Below are 22,678 nucleotides of genomic sequence, written 5' to 3'. Positions count from 1 at the left end.
GAAAGTGAGCGGACCTGTTAACGGATTTTATTTTTTTTATAATTTAGAAATTAAAACTTTATTTTATGAAATGCATAATTTTTTTATTTTACTATACAGATACTCTAAATGGTACTTTAAAGGTCTCTTCTATAAGGATGCTGATATGCGCAGTGTCTCGCCTCAGAGGCTAACTTTAAAAAAACAAAACAATAAAATTTTATCGACGTATGCCGCTTTTATCAGAAAATATGGTATACAGAATTAATATTCCTTAGTTATTCTTTAAAGTATGAAAAGATAAATAAATTAATCCAGTTTAGTACCATTTATTCACCAAGGTTATCTATCTAAAGTATCAATAGTAAGATCAATATTCTTAATTAAAACTATAATATACATTTTATATATAACAGAATCATTACCTCACTACTTCTCCGATGTTTGAGGATATCAAATAACGAATAAATTGCTTCATGTTGTTATAAATAGCTCGACCTTCTTCCACAGCTGCCACAATAGTAGAGAAATTATCATCAGCCAATACCATTTCCGATGCAGATTTTGCAACAGCTGTTCCAGATCCCATGGCTATACCGATTTCTGCTTTTTTTAGGGCAGGAGCATCATTAACACCATCACCAGTCTAAAAAAAATATGCCGATTATTCGTACAACTTATAGATATCTCTGAGGGACATTTCTAAGCAACAAATACACAAAATTTAAAAAGAAATATCAAATTTTCAGAATCAATTATATCATAAGCGAGATTTACAAAGCATTACAATTAAATGAAAAAAAAAATCAAAAACTAATACAAGCAGCAAAATTTCTACCCACAGGATTTGGAATTAAAACCATTGTCAAACATAGAACAAATGGTCCTATTATAAATTTTATGAAAACCTTTAACAGTTATAACATATCTATAGTACTGTTTGTCTTCTTTTACCCTAGATTAAGTAAATAGTGATGAATGGTTTGTAACTAAAAATAGTAATAGCTTCTCTTACTATTCACAAACACAAAATATAAATGAAATGGCTTTGCAACCAGTTCTTTTTCGTATAACTTTCAGCCCAGCTCTGTTTCAGCTGTTTAAAGATTGAATGCTTCAAATTTTTGCATTCAATTCAAAAATACCCAGGACTCTTCCTTGTAGAGCAAAAGGGCCAGCATTAATCTTGCTAATTGTTTATTTAAATCTAGGCTAGCTGTCTAAGTTACCGTTTAAGGATGGTTTCAGGGCCGTGAGCCTCCCAGTGCCTCATGAAGCAGTTCTACTGGTAATAGAAAGGGAACATACCAAATATAATTATTGTGCTTTAATGAAAGTTTTGATAATCAATGCATAGCTAGCCCATCTACATTTCGCAGAAGTCATTCCGCATTGTTACCAGCTAGCTTGTAGTTTCGTTAATTGAGACGTAATGGATTTCTCTTCTCTTCTATCAATGAGAGAAGGAATTCAGCTTCTTCTGCAAGCAAGAGCGTTCCCCGTTATCAAGCAACTTCCTGTTTGCCGGTGCAAAAGCAAACTTTGAAAAGAAAAAAAAAACTAGTGGATTAGCAGTGAAAACAATTACTCGCCCATTCGATTAATGTTATTAATTTTTGTTTATTATGGCAGAACGAAAACAAAACAAGCAAGACTTTAAGGAGATTTATTCTCTCGAATTTCTTTTTAGTTCAAGATCAAATTCAAATGCACATTGCAATGTAGGTAAAAATGACTTTAGCATCGCACATGGTGGTAAGGTGTAAAATCGATAAAACACCAGATCAGAAAAGCGATAAAACTAAGAATTTTTTGTTTCAACAAAGATAGTTTCCTTTTTCAAATGAGTATAAATGAGACAAATGCTGAATGTCTCTTCACAGCATTTTTTGTAGAGCATAATTTACCGATTAGTGTAGCTGGAAAACTTTAAGATGTTTCCCCATTCTAAAATTGTAAAGAATTATAGTTGTGGCAGAACTTAAGTTCTGCTATGGTAAATGCGATGGCCAATGAACTGCAGAAATTACTTCAAAAATGCTGCATTTTCAATTGCAATTGACAGGACAAATGACTGACCCGAAACTTCATCCATTAGTGGTGACTTTTTTTGAAGAATCAATTGAAAAAATTCAAAGTTGTATTTTAACATTCTCTATTATTAAAGATTGCTGTACTGGGGTTAATATTGTAAACAGTGTATTGAACAAGTCGAACAATCTAGAAATTCCCTCAGAAAAATGAAAATAACGTTACACTTTCTAAGAAATGTTTATTGCCAGAATTCTATTAATAATTGTTTTTTGATCAATTTACTGATCTTAACAGTTTAGCTATCTCGTGGAATAATCAGGATCATACTGAAGTATTTAAGTAATATTGTGTTTTGTACCGTAATTCCTTTAAAAATTATATCAAATACAAATAAAGCAGTATATTAATTGGTTAAATACTAAAAAAAAATGATGGAAATTATAATACAGTCAATTCGCTATAACTCGAAGTACGATAACTCGAATATTACTATAACTAGATTTTTTTTTATGAGGGCCCGACCCTTTTATCTTCAATTTCATGTTAATTATTCTCGATTACTCGAATTTTACTCCCTTTAACTCGATTTTTTTTTTTTTTTGGATCTTTTAAAGCAAGAAAAAAAAACCTAGGAACTGATATCTTACCCCTTCCTTTTCAACACACACACAATGTCTTTCGCACTCTTCATGGAGAAGCTAAAGCTGTCCATCTTGAAGTATGTGAACAGTAGTTAAATGAACGTTACCAAATTTACTTCAAGGATACAGTGAAAATGATGTTTTCAATATTGATGAAATGGGTTTATTTTTTAAATGTCTTCCAAATAAGATTATGAAGTTTAAGGATGAAAACTGCTCAGGGGGTAAAATGAGCAAGAAACATTTGACTGTCCTAGTTGAAGGAAATGCGTCTCGGACAAAGAAATTGCCCTTACTTGTTATCGGAAAATACCGAAATCCCCGATGTTTCAAGAATGTAAAAACGGTCTACTAGTCTAACAAAAAGTTTTGAATGACATCAGTTTTATTTGACGACTATGTAAGAAAATTGGATCGGAAATTCTTCGCTGAAAAAAGAAAAGTAATACTCTTTATGTATAAATGCACAGCGCATAGTGATCTACCTAATTTGAAAGCAGTAAACTTGCAGTTTCTCCTACCAAACACAACAGCAAAGTTGCAACCGATGGACCAGGGTATCATAAAGTGCTTAAACAGTCTTATCGTAAATGTCGTGTCAGAAAAATGATCTTAAATATTGTAAGCATTTAGAACAGGGTTCCCACTCTTTTATCAAATCAAAAATTAAGCACTTTTAAGGACTTTTATCAAAAAAATTAAGGACTTTTTTTGCAGAAATTAAGGACCTTAAAAACGATTATTTATCATCAAATAAAACATCATAGATTAATAATAATAGATAAAAAAAATGGAATAGCTTTTCTTCAACTCAGTCACCCTTTAAAAAAAAAAACTAAATAAAGAAATGTTTAATACAAATAATCTGTATTTAATTAAAATTAAATTGCATTTAATCACCTCACATAAGCTTTTAAGAATATAAAGAAAAACTCAAAGAGTTCAGATTAAACATTAAAATTTTCTATTTTAAAAATAGCAAGAAATTGTGTAAACAGATAGAAATATATAAATTATGACGGTTAATTCATTAAATTAATAAAAATATTATTTTGAGTGACTAATACTAAGCCAAGACAAAAAGAAACTAACAAATATAAGTTTATTGAGGTTAAGACAATTATTTTAAACTAAGTAAAACCTAATTATAATAAGCTCAAGATTTATTAAAATCACAAAATATAAAAAATTTAATGATCAAAATCAGAATATATTTAGTACCTAACAATCAGGAAAAAAGAAATAAATAAACTACAAGGAAAACTTATTAATTAAAATTAAGAAATGATAGTTAAAATAAACAGAAATGATAGTTAAACAGAACTGAGAAACAGAAATGATAGTTAAAATAAGTGCTAACATAAATATTGAAACACAGGTCAAGGCAGAATGTAATGATCAATTGAAATAAAAATGAAAAAATTCCATATCTAAAAATTGAAAATGAAATGAAATAATTAATTAAGTACAAAATTTATTGTGAATGAAGGGGAAATAACAACAAAACATAGTGGAATCAGAAACATCATTTATAAAAAAAGATAAAAAATCTTTATAAAATAGTCCGCGTTTAGTTATAAAAAATTTTATGCTTACACTGATAAGCAATACTGTACCTCTGAGGAATTTGAATTTATTCAATTAAAAAGCATTGTGTCTTGTATAGATATTAAAGGAACTAAAATAATCGATGATAAAAAAAATTTGTTCGGAATAAAGTATTGTCTGAAATTATGAAACAATAGTTTTTCAAATAAATCAAAGGTAATGAAAATTGGATGCAAATATGAATTATATATATATATATTACTTATTATAAAATAGGGAATAATGAATAGTGATTTAGTCGAATAGTCAAATATCTGGCCAAATAAAACGGCCACCTACCCAGTGATCAAACAACATTTTTAAAAAAAAATCCTTAAGAATTTTTATTGTTTATGTAAAAATAGGCCTGGGCATTGTAAGAAATTTTATATCGTGATTGATCGTCAGTCAGACATCGCGATGTATCGCAATTTAACATATGTTTGAAATTTATCAATGAGAGATCTTTAAATCAATCAAAAATAAATTTATAACAAAAGAAAATGCTAATTCTAAAAAAAAAATTTATTCTATAACATCAATAGCATTGCTTAATTTTTTCAATTAAAATAAAGATGGATTGACTTAAGACTGTCTTAAGGATTGACTTGCCTTAAAGTAAAAACAAACACAAGCTTTATTTAAATTTTTTTTAAAATTAAAAACGACTTAGATTTTTTAAAAATAATAATAAAACTGTTACAAAATATTTTACATACATTACAAATTAAAAAAAAAAGAAAATGTCCACTTAAATAAAACATTTTTTAAATTATTTGTTGAAAAAAAAATGTGCTTTTGAAACATTGTTAGGCTTTTGTTAATTACTTATTTAAAATAATAAAGTTGTATTGACTAATGGTCAAATGGTTTTAATGTAAGTTTTTTTATTTATTTATTATTATTTTCCTTTCTGAAAATGAAATAGACTAAAGATTTAAATGTTTAAAAATAATACTCACTATCTGACAAATTATTAAACGAACATGTATTGAAGGGATTTTTAAAAATATATATATTCTATATTTAAGAGCACTATTGTTAAATTATTGAAAAGCGTTAAAACATTGCTTAACTTTTTACTTAATTTAGAAAAATTTAGTCATTTTAACTAAAAACCAAATTAAAAAAAAAAAAGAAAGAAAGAACGCAAATTCTGTTTCAATTTCCTCAAAAATAAAAGCAAATTAATTAAATGTAGGCTTTGTTCTAATTTTTTTAAACTAAAAGGGACTGAAAATTTATTGGTTTAAAAACTAATCAAATTATTATATTTAAAAAACTAAACTCAATGGCGCGACAGCCCATAGAGGGCCAAGGCCTACTGTGCCAATCTCAGTTTTCTTCCTTGGGCTCTGAGGTGCAACGTGAATTAAATAAATTTTAAAAAAAATTTACTTTCTATGATAAAATATAAATTACTTAAATACAAAATATATAAAATATTAAATTGTATCACTTTTAAAAAAATCAATAAAGAATTTTTTTTTTTAATTCATGATTTCGTTTCAGTAATATATTAAGTTCAGAACGAAAATTTAAGATAACAGCGATTGAGCAACGATCGCCAAGTAACAGTGGGTCTGCTGAAAATAATTGACAACGTTAAATCCAAACAGAAAAAAAAGTGACGAAATAATGCGCAATGATCGCTAAGTAGCAAAAGTCTCACTGAAAAAAATTTATTTGAAATGTTATATCAAGTCGAAATAAAACGCACAGCGAACGCATGATAAGTCCCGCTGAAAATAATCTTCAAGAAACGTAAAATCCCAAGGTCCAAAATGGCGCATAAGGAAACTATGCATCGCGTACTATATTTCAACGCTGATCCTCACTCTTCGTTATTCAATATCACGAAACGAACACCATCTTCATAGCTAAAAATGTAATCAACATCTTTGCAGCTAGACGAAATCAAAATAGTCTTCGTCAGAGTGGTGATAGCGTTAGCATAGGCAAGAATCCTAGCACGTTAAACCGCGAGCGTCTTAAATCAGATTCCTGATGCATCGCCTAAAATAAAAAAAGTAATTATATCGGCCTGCCGATATGTGCATTACGTCGATAATTCGCGATACATCGATTAGGCAAGAAAAACCGCGAGCGTCTTAGATCAGATTCCTGATGCATTGCCTAAAATAAAAGTAATTATATCGGCCTGCCGATATGTGCAGTAAGTCGATAAATCGCGATACATCGATTTAAAAATGTCTAAGAGTAGCGCTCTTTAAAATTGCCGCATCATAACAAAAACAAGAGCTTTTTTTAAAAAAATAAAAAAATGGGAAAGCCAAACGATATAAAAACAAAAAAATCTTTCTCGATTTTTATAAGAAAAATTTAACGTTGAAAAATACACTTTAAGTGTTTCCCATCGCCGGATTTTTAGAAAAATGACGAAAAAGAAGCTCTTTAAAATATGCTATCAAAATAAATAAAAAAAAACACAATTAATCAAAAAAGCAAAAGAGAAACAGAAAATTTTCCTAAATTCTTAAGACAAAACTTGCAACGTAGAAATTCAATTTCCTATTTTACCGGTTACCTATTTATCTGTATAACTTTAAAAGAAAAAGTGGAGATAAAATATATCAGAAACGCTGTTAAATTGCTGCGCTATGAAATAAAAAAACCCCAACAAAAGTGAAAACAGAAAGCAAACATTTCACTCTTTTTTTAAAAAAAAGTGTCGATGAGAAAACGACGAAAATGACTTTCCTGATTAAAATTATACTTCGCCGAATATTCGTAATATCCCTAATATTAAAAAAATGGAGTCACTTATAAATGCAATTTCAGAAGAAAATCTGATACAATGAAAAAAAACCCACTTTGCCTTGCGACGATCGCTAGATGCTGATCCATTCCTTATATTTTTCATCAAGTGTCCATAAATTATTAAAAACACACTTTCCTGGCATTTCTAACAATTTCACATTTGAATGAAGTATCAAAGCTACCATGTGTGCTTTCAGAAGAATCAAAAAAGTACCTCTAAGTACTGTCTAAAAATAAGTCAAGACCTCTACCCACCTACAGTATCACGCTCCCCTCTCCCCACACTAAATTTTTTTCTTTCAGAGTGATCCAGAAAGAAATATTTTAATGAAAAAATTAATAAAAGAAAAAAAAAAACAATAAGGACGTGTTTTTTTCAACTTGCTTGTAACCCCTACCCTCACACACATTCAAATCAAAATATTCTACACTCAATGCAGGGTCTCATTCTAGGCAAAAGACGTACTTTTTAATTGTGGATATTTTCCTAAGATAAAAAAATTGTTCCAACCAACTAGTGATACTAGAAATTAAGGACTTTTAAGGACCGTGAATCAAAATTAAGTACTTTTAAGTAAATTAAGTAATTTTCAAAATAAAAACTAAGCAGTTTTTAAGGACTTTTAAGGACCGTGGGAACCCTGTAGAAGGTTTGTAATTGATAAGCATTAATTAAATAATCCGACAATATTTTGAAAATCCAAAACTAATGGTAAGTCGAACTTCCGATATGTCGAAGTTTATGGTCAGTCCTATCAGATTCGAGTTATCGTGAATTCACTGTATTTGTATTTAACTTTGTGACACCGTATAAGATTTGCACAAATCAGATTAGAATAATTAGTTGTGTTTGTATCCTATCACATCACTAAATTAATGATGAAAAAAAAATAGTATTGTTACAAACTAATAGTTTTTTGCAGAGCATTATTCACTAGGCTATTGCTTTTTTGAAAGTAGCACGTAATACTACTAACTACAGAAAAAGTAGTCACTATCTAATGATAATAAATAAAAATAAAAACTACAGCACATATCTAATGATGAAAGATGAAAAATTAAATATGTTAGGTGTAAAATAGGTCTTAGGTTACTATAATACACTAACAAAACCTACCATAGCTGAAATTTCACCATCTCCTTGAAGAAATTCAATGATTTTGCTCTTATGTGCTGGTTCAACTCTGGAGAAAAGCTTTGCTCTCCTGCAAGCCAATTTCTGCTCAGATGGAGCTAGTTCATCAAATTCCCTTCCAGAAAAGGATAATCCTAAAAACATGGAAGAAATTTAGAAAATGTTACATTGAAATTAAAAAAAAATTCGCAGTTATTATAGCTGAGTTGCAAAGCAATTTCAACTATTAATAAGCAATTTAATAACATAAAATAAATTTTAAAAGACAGTCAACAATAAAAAAAAGGATGAAAAATACTGAAGTACATAAGATTAAAGTAAAAACACTCACATGCACACATCTGTTCTAATGTATTAATAACAAATAAAGTAGATTAATCTATTTCTATACAATTCAAAGACCTTACTTGAAAAGAATTTTATTAGATTATAAGATCAAAAAAGGAATCTTACAGAATAAAAAGGTCATAGACATATTCAACTATGCTTTCTTATAAGACTAAATTTTACACATTTTATATTAATATGCAACAGTCAAAAACAAACTTCAACAGGTCTGAAGATTGTTCTTTCCTACAAGGAAACGGTTATAGCTCACTTCTGTAGCATGAAATATTCCATCATATTTGCATTTGTCAAATGGAGTGGGGGGAAAAAAACTCGTACACGAGAATAAAAATTCATAATGGACACGGCAAAAAGGAAATTCGGAAATAAAATTGTAATTTAAATTTTTAGTAGTTACTTTGTGAAAAAAAAGTTTGATTTTTTTGCAATTTATTGAAAATTAGTTTTTGTTAATACTTTAGTGAAATTAGTTTCCTTAGTAGCTTCTTTAAAAAGTAGTTTTGTTGACAATGGCAGCACTGAAATAAATTCAATCCAGACCATATTGATTCATAAATAAGAAACTATCATCTTTGCACTCTTCTCTGCCTATGAAGCTTAAATACCGTGGCATACACTCAAGGCCAACACTATGGTATCTCTTTTCGCTTCTTGCATATTTTCCTTCCACTGCCGAAGTTAGGCGGTAACTCTAATACGCTGATCATATTTTAGTGAAAAATTAAAATTAGCGCTAAGAAGGAGAGAAGCAAAATGGATAAAAAATTGGGCATAAATAGCACACTGCAGCAGGATGCTGCAGAATGCCAAATATGGTTCAGACTTCCAATCCCTGTACTTATTCAATCTATATTTGAAATTTCAAGAATTAACATGCTGAAGTGTCAAAAAAAAATAAAAAGATAAGAATAAACTTGAGGGATTGAACAATAAAAACATATTTCAGAGCTTATAAAAGCACATTTTTATAATATAAGTGTTACAACAAAGAAATGAAATTTGAAAAATAAAATAAAAATTATTTTACCTGTCTTTTTTAAACTTTCCTCTGATAGCATAAAATTAAAAATAGATTATGTTATTAACTGAAACATAACATAATATAATTTTATCACATATTTAAAGTTAAGTACAGCTTAACCCAGGAATACTTATCTCATTTGTTTCGCTTTCCAGTAGATGCTACTAAAGGAGAACAAAACAACTCACAACATAATTCCTGGGTTGAATTAATGAAGAAAAAAAATATACTAAAACATACCAGATGTATCTTCATCCTCATCAAACACACCAATTCTTCTACAAATAGCTTCTGCAGTAGCCTGTAACATTAATTCAATTATTGTATTTATTACTTCAATATCAATTATAAAATAATTTTAAAAAAAATTTGTCCTTAGTCTCACATTGAAGTATGATTAACAATTAAAAAAAGCAATTTAATTTAATATTTGCATCATCTACTTCAACGTAAATTACAAAAGAATTCCGTTCTTACTATCAAATTGAATAGTTGTCACTTAAGAAATGTAGTAGTTTAAGAACTTTTGAAAGTTTGAGAAAAATCAGTTGTAAATAAGTATTAGAAAACTTTTTACAAGGCATAATTAATGTACTAACTGTATAGGTTCTTAACCCTAAAATAAAAATCCTACTTATAAATGAACTACTATAATTGAAATCTACTAGTAAATGAACAAAATTATTAAACTAAATTATGTAATCTTTACATTCACTGTTTTTTTCCCACACGTCAATAGCTCAAATTTCACTAAACACACGGATTCAAACTCCCTAAATATTATTTTTCTCTATAAACATGGTAGGCTCTAAAGATCTCAGATCTCCGTTTTGTTTATAATACAGCTCGATAGCAGCACACACTGAGACCTCTCACTCTTTCTCTATACTCCAGTTGCAAAAAACATACTAAAAGGGCGTTGGTAGTAGCTCAAAACACTCACATTCAAGTATTGAACGAAAATAACAATATAAAATTTTGCTATTGTGAGTTTGAACATAGAAATTTTTTACAAAATGGTTTTAAAATAAAAAGACAATTNTTTTTTTTTTTTTTTTTTTTTTTTTTTTTTTTTTTTTTTGATTTGGAAATGAGACCTGAAAAAACAAACAAAAAAAACATACCTTGTTGTCACCAGTAATTACGATAACTCGAATACCAGCAGCTTTGCAACGCAAAATGGCATCTTTCACCTCTTTCCTAGGTGGATCTAACATGCCAACAACTCCAACAAACGTCATTCCAGTCTATAAAAAGATATTGATCATCCCATTATAATATTGGAAACAAAAATGCATTTCTTTATTAAATTATAAATGCTGTATTTCAACACTATGTTAGTTTGAAACTTAATTTAAATGAAGAAAAGTGTCGAATGGTTTCAATGGAAGAGACAAAAGAATAGTTTTTTTTTTTCCAAAGGAAAAGTATTCAAGAAAAATTATATATGTAACAGTATTTTATCTTTTACTTTAGAAAAATCAATGTGTTAAGGTTCCGCACATTAATCTAGTTATGTTGATGCGTCATCTACTCTAATGTAAAAAAAAAATTTATGTTTACAATTTCTTTGTACCACAGCACTCTGCTTTGTTTTTCTTTATCGTTTCTCTCCTAAGGATGAAACATATAATTTGAGTTTAAATCTGATAAGCAATTAAAGTCTGAAAATGCTTGTCATACATTTAAAATTTATATCATGAAGTATTTTTTAAATTTAGCTTGGTTCCATTTCAATATATATTCGATTATTTTCAGGAATTTAGAAATATGATATAATTTGTAAATGTTTCTGTCTTTTGTAATATAATTTATCAAAAACTCTATTTTCATAATACGACAAGATTAGTTACATGCTTTTAAGGAATGATATAATTCTGTGTCAGGCATAAAATTCAAAATTTTATTTTAAAATTTTGAAGGCAAAATATTGGTTAGAAAGTCAAATGTTCCTTTTTTGAAACGTTGGCAATACAAGGAATCTATTTTTAGATTTCACGAGATTGAGTTATAATGTGTGCATTTCATTCAATTGGCAGGCATTATGACATATATTCAAGATAAATAATGATGATAGAATATAAGAAAGGAGATGAATGTGCCTATGCTCATCTTTTTTTTTTTTTTTTTTTTGAAAATCAAGATCAGGAAATAAAATGAATTTGCAGATGGCTGATAAGAGCAGACAGGTGATTGCTGGAAGAAATAATTTAAAAAAAATTTTCTTAACTTGCAGCTTTTTTTTTATTGTCAATACTTCATTTTTTTTCTTTTTGTACATAAATAAAAGCCTTTTTTTATGCACAAAAGCAACTTTTATAAAATTTAAAGAGGAAAAAGAATTTTATCTAATAAATTCTTTTCTTATTAACACATAAAAAAATATATACATAACGAAAAATATTACATATTCATACTTTTTTTGGTCTTTGTGAGTACTCATAGCATCACAGGAAAAAAATTTTTTTAATCCTGTTTTAAAAAAATAGTGAAATCCACAGCAAATTGAACTAGAAAAAATTTGATTCTGATTCGATCTAACTAATTCAAATTCAATTATTCGAACAGTAATTTCGCATTATAGAACAAATAATATACAAGGTTCATAATAACTTACCTCATAAGAAATAAATTTGGTAGAATCTGATAAATCCATATCAGAGGGTTTTATTGGAGTGTCTATTGTTGCAAGAGATAGGCAACGCAGAGTATCTTTGCCAGTACCATATTGTTTAGTGATATCCAATATTTTGTTTTTAATCTGAGGCGTCAGTGGAACTTTTGTACTACCTACTCGAACATGAGAACAACGATCTAATATACATTCAGGTGCTCCCTAAAAATATTCCAAAACTAAGTTTTAGCACGACATAAGGAAAAGATATATATATCTACAATCATAGTAAGATTTAGAACCATTCATCATGGGTTATTTTTCAAATCTAGTATCATGCATAAAAGAAAATTTTATTTAAGTAAATACAGAGATGTCCAAAAAATATGACATGGAAACATTTAAATATATTGATAAATATAATTTAATCAAAAAAGCTAAAAATATGGGTCAAATATTTCCACAATAACTAATTACACAAAAGTTAACACAATCCGATGGAGGTAAAACTAACATTGGTTTAGTTTTAAACTATGAATTTTTGATATATATCTCTATCCAGGGGTCTGTCTAGGTTTTTCTGAAAGGTACCTATTTTGTGAAAATTTTGACATAACTTGTGAAAAATTAAAAATTATATTAAAAAATCAATACAAAAACATGGTAAAAATATAGATTTATCGTTTCTTAAGGGATACAAAAATAAAATTTTAAGAAAAAGTATTTTGTGAATCTACCGTTTTTCCTAAAGTTGAATTTATGAAACTACAGTTTTACCTAAAATTGAATTTGTGCAGGTACCGTTAAACGGTAGTAAATTCGGCCTGGACAGACCTCTGTATCCCATTATTACATTTCAGGTAAATTACATTTTGGGTATTAAGATTGCAAAACTACTTAACTAAATTCAGTAAATCCAAACCATGGGAGATCAACTTTTCTTATATCGGCATAACAGCCCCTTATGGCCCAGAGTCTTCCTCCATTAGATAAAGTTTTGGTGTAATCAAATAAAATGTGTCAATTATTTTTGGATCTGATACGCATTTCTCATACTTTTGGACTACTCTGTACATATAGTACAGACTTATAGTTATAGTGCAAAAATATTTTTAAAATTATGCAGATATGTGTGCATTAAGTAAAATTGCAAGTCAAAATATAGTCAACAAAATTAGAAAAAAATAAATTCTTAAATTATTAAAATGAAAAACAGTAAAAGTGCTATTACTTAAAATTTTACTATTAAAAAACAATATTAAATGATACCTTAGAATTGTTTATTATAGTGCTGATTACAAGTTATTAAAATTAACTGATTTCAGTACAGCAGCTAAAATTTTTGCAAACTTAGGCATAAATTGAAAATTTTGCCAACATTTTACGAATATTTATAATTTTTTACCAATCGGGACAATAGAATAAAATAATCAAATTCAAGAATGGTATTTTTCTGATAATCATTCTTAATGCTTATAGCAAGGTTATTTTAAAATTGTAAATTAGCTTATTTTATTCATTTTTAGCTAATGCATACACAAAAAACAAATTCAAATGCCCCTTCTCTTCTGTGAACTTAACTGTCTGAACTGAAAAAATAATTTTAAGAATTATGATATAGATAAAATGAGGGAAATATTTATTTCATTCTCAATATTAACTATTTTTAAAATAAACTAGTAGTTTTCCTTTAATGAGTATATTCACAGCTAACAATGAACTTTTTAAAGTAGAGGTTCTGACGAAAAGAAAAGGTAGTGCTTTTATCTCATTTTGGAGAACAAATTAGAAAACTAAACGTGCAAACTCCTTGTACGTATTATCATACAAACAATGACAAAAGTTGATAATAAAAGTGCTCCTTACTTTTGCAAACATTTTAGGTCCAGCTCCTAGGCGTGTTGATTTCAAAGGAGTGCAGTATGTGCTCATTGATTTGCGATCTCTTGAAAATTCCAAAGTGAATTCTTTTTTCCACATCGTATTGATACCTTGATTCACGCAAACAGCTGCATCACGCCTGCTTAAACCAGTTTTTTGATAATTGAAAGGATTCATTTTTTCTGCTAACACAACCAAGGCAGTTTCAGTAGCCTCTCCCACCTTTTCAAATTGTTGTTTATACTGCAATAAAGAGGAAAAAAAAGTTAGATGAAAATACAACAATACCTAATTATGAAGGTGCAATAAAAACTTTGAAAAAGATAGAAAACTTTCTCCTTATTAGAATAAAACATGCATACATAAATTGCAAAGAGTTTTAGTGTAATTACCTCATTATAATCTATGCTAGAATCATTACACATCACACAAATCGTTGCCAGTTCAATCAATGCTTCAAAGTCTGAAGGACGCACTTTTTGCTCCCGTAAAAATCTGAAAATATAAATATTATAAAACTTTATTAAATCAAATCAAATGAGCTTGCAGTCCATTTTTAAAATTCCAAAATAGTTCAGAAAAAATAAGCAATTAAATCATAACCTCCTAATATTGATCTGAAGTGTTTTGAGTAATATTGTTCAAATTATATAATTCAAAATTGCTTAGTTTAAAATTGAAAACAAAATTCAAATTTTTTTTTCAAGTACCATTTAATTAAATAATATTAACATAATATTTGTCATAGAATCATTTTTAGATACACCAATTATAATTATGTTTATAAATCCGCAATTAAGAAACTAAATATAACTCTAAACTCAAAAATATAACAAAATAAAATTTAAAACACGATAATAAAACTTATTTTGAACATTATAATTTTAAATTTGATACGAAACAAAAAGAAATACTTACACATCTCCAATAGGTTCATATGTTGAGCCAGTAATTTCAAATTCATGAAACCGAGCATCACTGTCAATTTTGTCAACAATTAGCATCTAAAATAGAAACAAATAAGCTTCACACCTTAAAGTTTTTGGCACATACATCAAAATAATTTTTAAGAATGATACAGTGTTTGAATTTTCAAAATAAAAAGAGAAAAAATAAAATTTGCTCTAATAACAGATTCTTAAGGATGGCTTGCAAACATATTAAAAAATCTAGAAATTTTTACCAGTCTTCCATTCAAGAAACTGAAACAATGTTAGCATAGTTTGTAGATGTACAAACTCAATTACTTAGATCCACAATTGGAAAAAATGCTCCTTGTTTTTAATATGAAATAAAAACTCACTAAGGAAATCTGGGGCCATGAAGAAAATTTTTTCAAATGACCCACAGAACAGGAAATTTTTATAAAACAAACTTCTCCATTGCTAGGTAACTGAGAAAAATTAAATAAAATTGATTTTATCCAGCAAAACCAAATTTCTTGCTATGGTCGCTAAATAATCAATGTCTAATTTTTTTCTTTCTTCCTTAACACCTTAATAGTCCCTTTTAATTTTATAAGGTTGATAGTTAAAGATATTTATTTTATATTTCTAAAGTTTTACACACTATATACTTTTAAACATGTTTCCCTTCTTAGAAATTTTCCTTCTTTTACTTGATGATTAGATTTTGGTTTAAAGTAGGCACAGCAAAATTCAATCTTCATAATTTTCAAAAGGTACAATAATTAAAATATTTTCTAACTTTGAAAATGTAAAATTTATGAGTGTAATTTGGTATTAACATAGAAAAACAATTCCAAAGAAAATATTTAACATAATTTTATTTGGTAAAAATTACTTTTACACTTATTGATCAGATCAACAGATTTTTCCTAATTATCAATTTATTGATAAATCAAGTTAATTTTCAAAGCCTAAAATATGAATTTATGAATAATGTAAACAATGAAAAATCCACTTTCATTTCATTTGTGATAAGTGATTTATGGATTGATTAAGAGTATTTCAAATAGTATCAAAATATATTTACATTACGCTAGATTAATAGAAATATAATCAAAATAAAAAATTACTTGCCATAGTAGAGACTTACTTTATTAACTGACATCTGGTTAGTTGTTAATGTACCGGTTTTATCAGAACATATGACAGAAGTACAACCCAATGTCTCTACAGATGGTAAAGATCTTACAATTGCATTCTTTTTAGCCATCCTTCGAGTACCTAGTATAATAGAATTTTTTTTACAAATATGAACTAAAATTTAAAATCTTAATTACTACTCTAGTTATCAGAAATTACAAAACTCATTTTGGTCAGAAGGCAGGGCCTACCTGGGGCTGCCATGTCTGTGAAGAAAAATTTTTGAGCAATTTAACAATCCGGGGTCTGTCCACACATTTTGTGAAAGGTCAGTTTTTGTAAAATTGCGAAAAAATTACTCGTGATTTGTGAATATAAAATAAACGTTAAGCCACAATCTTTCAAATAGGGTCCTGCTTTTGTGAATTTGTGCAAATAGGGTCCTGTTATTGCAAAAAACACTTTCAAGGATTTTTAAATTGTAAAGACATACAAGATTATGCTCAACACTGTAAAATTATAATAAAAAAAAAATTACATTTTAAAAAATAAACAGCGAATGCTGCTACTAAATTAGAGATGAAGCATACAAATATTTGGTATTTAGTCTATTCTGCTGAACGCAGAGTATTCATTTCGGACAAATAAAGGAAGAAAGGCCGGGATAGCCTGGTCGGTAGGGCGCTGGGCCCATATCCAAGAGGTCGTGGGTTCGATCCTCGCCGGCCGAAGACTCCCCGTGTAGTAAATGGTGACTGATGCATAAATCTGTCGAGTCTCAAAGTCCTCCATGTTCCCACAACAAATCAATACCTCTGGGGGTACTGATCCAGGAGTTTCCTTGTCTTCTGGATTGGTTCAAAATTACAAGGCTACGGAGTTGAACGTAAGTAGTCGTAAACGCATGAAATTGGGTCGGCTGTTCAACGACGGTTATAAAATAAAATAAAATAAAGGAAGAAGCGTCTGCCGAAGACAAAACTTCTGTCCCCCCCTTCCTGAGAAGGGATCATTCGATTAACAAAACAATAATGAAGAAACAAATCTGTGAAGGGTCCGATTAAAAGATAAATTGTTTTGTGAATGGTCCCTTTTTAAGTTAAAATATTTTGTGAATTTTATAAAAATATATTTTGTGAAGGGTCCGTTAACGGACTCAAATTCCTTCTAAACAGACTCCTGGCAATAGTTCGCAAATCTCTATGGCACTTAGTACCAGTACATAAACTGCTTCTGAACAAAATATTTGTAGATATCTCTTTATGACATATCCTACAGGTCCATCTTCAAGAAGAATACCCTTCAAAGAAACACCCGCCATTAGGTGATTAGTTCATAAAATTCACTCCTTGCGAAAATAGCCAATATGACTGATTGCATTTGTTTTTAGGTTCTAAACATTCCTTGTAGGATAGAGGTGCACAACCAGCAGTCCTCAAAAGGTCAATGTGTGGCCCCACCTTGTAACCAAAATTCAATTTTTAAAAAAATTTACACGAATGCTAAAGATTCTTTCAAACTAATTTCAATAAATTTGGAAAAATTATTCACTAATTAAGAATTAATGTACACTAAAAAGCATAAAATAAATTTTTGGTAACTAAAATTTAAAACCTGGTGTTTATATATATGTGTGTGTGCCCGCCCAAAACTGCAGAAGTTCTTTAATTCAAAAATATTATAGATATATAATTTGTACACTTGTTCAACTTCGTCCCTTAATTTTTAAACAATTGTCTTTTAAAATTTTCAGTAATAAACCTCACTACAAACTATTAAGTAGTTAATTCTTATCAAGTGATATTAAAAACTGAATTCCCAAAGTCACTCAAAAGCTAGTTGTTTTACCTGCAGCTTATTATTAGGTCTGATATGCCAAGAAAGATTGTGCACTCCTATTATAGACTGCTCTAGTTGCAAGATAAAACAACAAACTCTTTTGACATATAAAAAGGAATTTGTAATACAATTAAACTTAGTAGTAGAATAAATTTTAAGAACACAAATTATAAATTAAATTTTTTTTCTCGAGATTATAATAAAGTTTTATGTTATTTATGTCAATAGCTTATTAAAGACAATTTTTTTTTCTTCAAATAAAAAAATTCATATGAATTGTATGATATTGAAGAGAACAAGTTAAAACAATTATTTTATACCAATGTTCACACATACAAAAAGGGGCTATAGAATGAATTGAATAGTTTACCTAAGGCTAAACAAGTAGTAATAACAGCAGGGAGCCCTTCTGGAATGGCTGCTACAGCTAGGGCAACAGCAATTTTAAAATAATACACAGCACCCTAAAACAAATGAAGAAATGAGTGCTGAATTACATAAATAAAAATTTACAGTTAAAATAAAAATTTATTAATTTTTATATATCAATAATTTAAAGTAGTAAATTATTAATTTGATAAAATTTTTGCATTTCTTTAAAGTACTTATCATAGTTTTATGAATTTAAATGAGCACACTAAATGCAAACAACTCTATCAACTGCATTTGGGAAAAGGAATATAAGGAGCTAAATGTCTCATTGTTTCAAACCTTTTTTCACCTCTGTTTTAATAAAATATAATTCAAAATAAATACTTTAAAAAAATGAGCTTCATGCTGCCAATTGGTGATACTTAACTCAATAGGACTGGGGAACCTTTTAAAGGAAAGTCTATTTACTATTAGTTTTAATTTTGGATTTAAAACTTAACAATTATGATTTTGAAAATGGATAAATGTATTCACATGATTTAATGATGTCTTTTTTCGTATTCCTGAAATAATGTCTGGGAAAATTCCATTGTTCAATATTTTTCTTTATCATTGAATTTTTATCCATATCATTATAATTATTACTTAATACTAAGTTAGAAAAAACCTTATTTAAAAATCTTCCACAAAAACTGCAACTGATAAAAACAAAGATCATCCATAACCTAGCGGGTTTGATAAAAATCCTATTTTTTCAAATTACAAAGCAATACAGTACAGCATTAATACTATAAATGCAAACAATAAGGACAAGAAAAAAATAAGATTATTTTCCCATAGTTACATCCCTTTACTGCACATAAATTGCAAGAGAAGAAAAATTGTCCCCTCCATAGTTGTGGTTAATTTTTTTCTTGCTTTCTCGAATTACAAATTAAGTCATCTCTATAAAAAAATCAAATCAAAGCACCATCTATTTCCATACAAAATGATAGAAATTAAATAAGTTTTATGATTAGAACAACAAATTAAAATAGATATAAGTATTATAACAGCACATTTGTACTCTTTGCAAAGAAATTTTGATAAATCAAGACAAATATAAGCTCAACAACCTACACACTGCACAGTTGGCTAAAAATAAGTTTTTTTTTTTAAAAGATAATTTCTTAATGTAGTATAAATATTGAATTAACATTCTTAACAAAATTACCTTAATCCAAGATCCCCCATGAGCAGGATCATTGAAATGTCCGATATTAATAGCCCACACAGCAACACAAATTACAGAAATTACTTTAGACAACTGTTCACCAAACTCATCCAATTTTTGTTGCAAAGGAGTTCTCACTTCTTCTGTTTCAGACATTTCGGTACGGATCTTTCCTGCAATGTAGAATCAAAGTCAAAACTTTGAAGTAGCATAAATAAGCATAAACAATTAAGTATGAAAATAAAGTTAAATAACAGCCGCAAAAGACATTTAAATGAATTAAAATATTTTCTGAAATATTAACACATAATTTCTCAGAAACAAAGTGATTTTTTCCTCTTTTTCGGAAAATATTATTCTGAAAAGAATTTTTAACTATTCAAATGCTAAGATACAGGATTTTCTATTATAAATGTAAGAAATAAATTACTAAAAAAAGTTACAACAAAATAATCTATTATTTTGGTTTGCACAAGTTTCTAAAAATCATATTTTAGTTTAGCCGACCTGGTGGCCGAGTGGTTAGCAGACTGAGGAGCCGCTGGCTTTTTTAATTTTTACCAATTTTTATTATTTTTGGGGGTATTTTTATTACATGAAATGCAAGATTTGTCTGGTAATTTTACATTTCATATTATAACTCTCAAAGAATTGAATCTCTAGAATGTTTTGAAACATTCTAGAGCATAAATTTTTGCTGTAGAATGTTTCAAAACATTTGCTCCTAGTCAGCTTTGCCTCCTAAACCAGTAATCACACGATGGGGTACCTGGTTGGATACATGCTTATACTACAGTGAAAATTTTAAGATAGTGAAGTCTATCTTTAGTAGTTTTGATTCAGAAGATGCTGCATCAATTAAGATAGCGCTAAACGTGTTCGCTTCTGATAAAATCGAAGGAAACTTAGCATTTATCAAATCTAACTTTGGTATTGTGTCCTCCACAATTACAAGCTTGGAGAAGCAAGAATTGGAACTTTGTGATGCAATAAATTATATTGACGTAGTGAGTCGAGGGTTGCAAGGGGAAAAATATGACAAAGTGTAGCAGGTAAATTGAACAAAGTTTCGGAGAAGAATACTGGCTTCCAAACAACGAAGAAAATCTGTAGGATAGTAACAGGTGAAGCAACAACTTTTCAAATTGACGAATTGTCAGTAAGTGAGACCGTCTTTTTTAAGAACGCACCATTAACATCAGTAGACGTTGAAAGAAGCTTCTCCAGGTATAAAAATTTACTTTCAGACAAGAGACGCTCGTTTACATTTAAAAATATCAAAAAACATTTAATAATCCAATGTAATTCTGATATTTAGTAATATTATTAGACGTAAGTTGTTATATTCATTAAAGTTTCTATACAAAATGAAAATGTTTTGGTGTTACTATATTTTCATTTTTTTTGTTGTTATTTCAGGATATAAAAAATATTTTTCAAACTTTAATGAACGCAGAACAAGTAGTGCATTACTTCATAGTTTTTGAAATGACTCATAATTTTAAAGAGTGTTATTATTTTAGTTCGATATTTTTACTTTATTTAAGTCATGTCATAAGGCATTTTTAGCGCAATTTTCACATTTTTAAGGGCATTTTTCGCACTTTTTAAGGGCATTAGTTGAGATTTTTTTAGGTCATCAAAATCCGGGCTCTAGTACTAACGTTAAAGCATGTGATGCTTGGATATCATTGTTAACCAATTGAATATTTTTTCATAAGAAAAATTAAAAATTCATAAATAAATAACTTTTGTAGACAGATTAAAAGGTGATTAAAGAGATCATACCTATTGCAGTTTCTAGACCTGTTCCAATGACAATGCCTTTAGCTTTACCAGCAGCAATATTTGTGCCCTGAAATAGAATGAAAATTAAATAAAAAATAATAACTTTATGACATCTAGGCTGATAAATAATGCATTTTAAAAATCCACATTGTTAAAATCGATTATGAAAATTTTTAAAAGCATAAAACTTCGTAACCTATAGAATTATTAACAAGTAAAATAACTTTTAAAGATTATGTTGCAATTAAAAATAACTTACTGAGAAGAGGATATTCTTCTTATCTTGATTCACAGCTTTTAAATCTCGAATGGGATCAGTATGCTTAATCACAGAAATAGACTCACCTGGAATACAATGTAAATCAATTGAGGTGATATATAAAGCAATATTAAATTTAAAAAAATTAAATATTTGTGCTAAATATAATGAAATTAGTTTCTCATTCTATATTTTTAACGAAAAAAAGGTTGATAAAATCAAAATATGCAACTCTTCATTGAATAAACTATTTGTTTGACATAAATTGTACAAGATATATACAAATAGAAATAAATTTAAGTAAGCTGACAAATTTGCTTTTTAATGAAAATAACATTTTACAGTTAGAATATAGTAAAGTTTTTAAAAAGAGTTTCAATCTTTATTTTTACAAATTAAAAAGTAAAATAAGGCATTAAGAGTGATTCAGAATACATTTCATAGAAATAGTTAATGTCAAACAAAACTGACCAATTTCTATTTTGATTAATAAAAAAAAAATTGAAACCATAGATTAGACTAAAGAAATAACTTCCCAGTTTAAAATATTATAATTGTTTCGAGAATATATGCAATTTACTTGCATATGTTAATACTATCAATTGCAACTTGCAATACGTAACAAAATTAAATTCTCTACATGTTTCCACGTTAAGAAGAGATTTAAAGAAATATTTTCTTATCAGTTTCTACAGTTGATGTTAAAAATATGATATTAAAATTTAAGATTATATACTTCAATCATGTTTTTTAATTTGTTCTCAAACTTGAAAATTATTAATAAAAATATTTTAGCTGAAAGATCTTACTTGGAGTAAAGAGAAGGAGATTTCATTTGAACCTTAAAGATTTTAATAAACAAAAATGACAACTAACTTATACTTTAGCTATTCCTTTTTTTCTTTACTTATCAACTTTTTGCAATTTAAAGTACGAAAAATTGAAGTCTAGAAAAATCAGATTCATGAAAGAACTTCAGGCAGTTTTATGTAAAATTAAATTTTTATTTTGATATTTTATTAGCAAATGCTATTGTATTGAGGTCTAAAACAAAACGATGAGTTTTAAGACAGGATTTTTTTTAGTATTTTATCAATTGACTTCACAGAACTTAACATTAGGAATAAAATATTATTAA

General features: G+C 28.1%; 1 protein-coding gene across 4 annotated transcripts in view; it reads right to left on the bottom strand.

Moving 5' to 3' along the window:
- LOC107443147 (calcium-transporting ATPase sarcoplasmic/endoplasmic reticulum type) overlaps positions 1 to 22,678 on the bottom strand; it is a 75,778-nt gene that overhangs the window by 5,677 nt on the left and 47,423 nt on the right. For 3 of the 4 annotated variants that reach the window (XM_071177629.1, XM_071177628.1, XM_071177630.1), the window contains exons 8-21: positions 21,541 to 21,626; positions 21,282 to 21,348; positions 19,494 to 19,666; positions 18,279 to 18,372; positions 16,080 to 16,210; positions 14,940 to 15,025; positions 14,414 to 14,516; positions 14,007 to 14,264; positions 12,144 to 12,362; positions 10,651 to 10,773; positions 9,767 to 9,827; positions 9,533 to 9,553; positions 8,140 to 8,291; positions 405 to 625 (exon numbers count right to left, since the gene is read on the bottom strand). In XM_071177629.1, coding sequence (XP_071033730.1) covers positions 405 to 625; positions 8,140 to 8,291; positions 9,533 to 9,553; positions 9,767 to 9,827; positions 10,651 to 10,773; positions 12,144 to 12,362; positions 14,007 to 14,264; positions 14,414 to 14,516; positions 14,940 to 15,025; positions 16,080 to 16,210; positions 18,279 to 18,372; positions 19,494 to 19,666; positions 21,282 to 21,348; positions 21,541 to 21,626 — 1,795 coding nt within the window. The remainder of the gene's footprint in view (positions 1 to 404; positions 626 to 8,139; positions 8,292 to 9,532; positions 9,554 to 9,766; positions 9,828 to 10,650; positions 10,774 to 12,143; positions 12,363 to 14,006; positions 14,265 to 14,413; positions 14,517 to 14,939; positions 15,026 to 16,079; positions 16,211 to 18,278; positions 18,373 to 19,493; positions 19,667 to 21,281; positions 21,349 to 21,540; positions 21,627 to 22,678) is intronic. The other variant, XM_043048409.2, reaches the window with a different exon arrangement.

Source organism: Parasteatoda tepidariorum, chromosome 2 (assembly GCF_043381705.1).
Source record: "Parasteatoda tepidariorum isolate YZ-2023 chromosome 2, CAS_Ptep_4.0, whole genome shotgun sequence".
Taxonomy (NCBI): Eukaryota; Metazoa; Arthropoda; class Arachnida; order Araneae; family Theridiidae; genus Parasteatoda; species Parasteatoda tepidariorum.
This window is presented reverse-complemented; position numbering and strand designations above follow the sequence as displayed.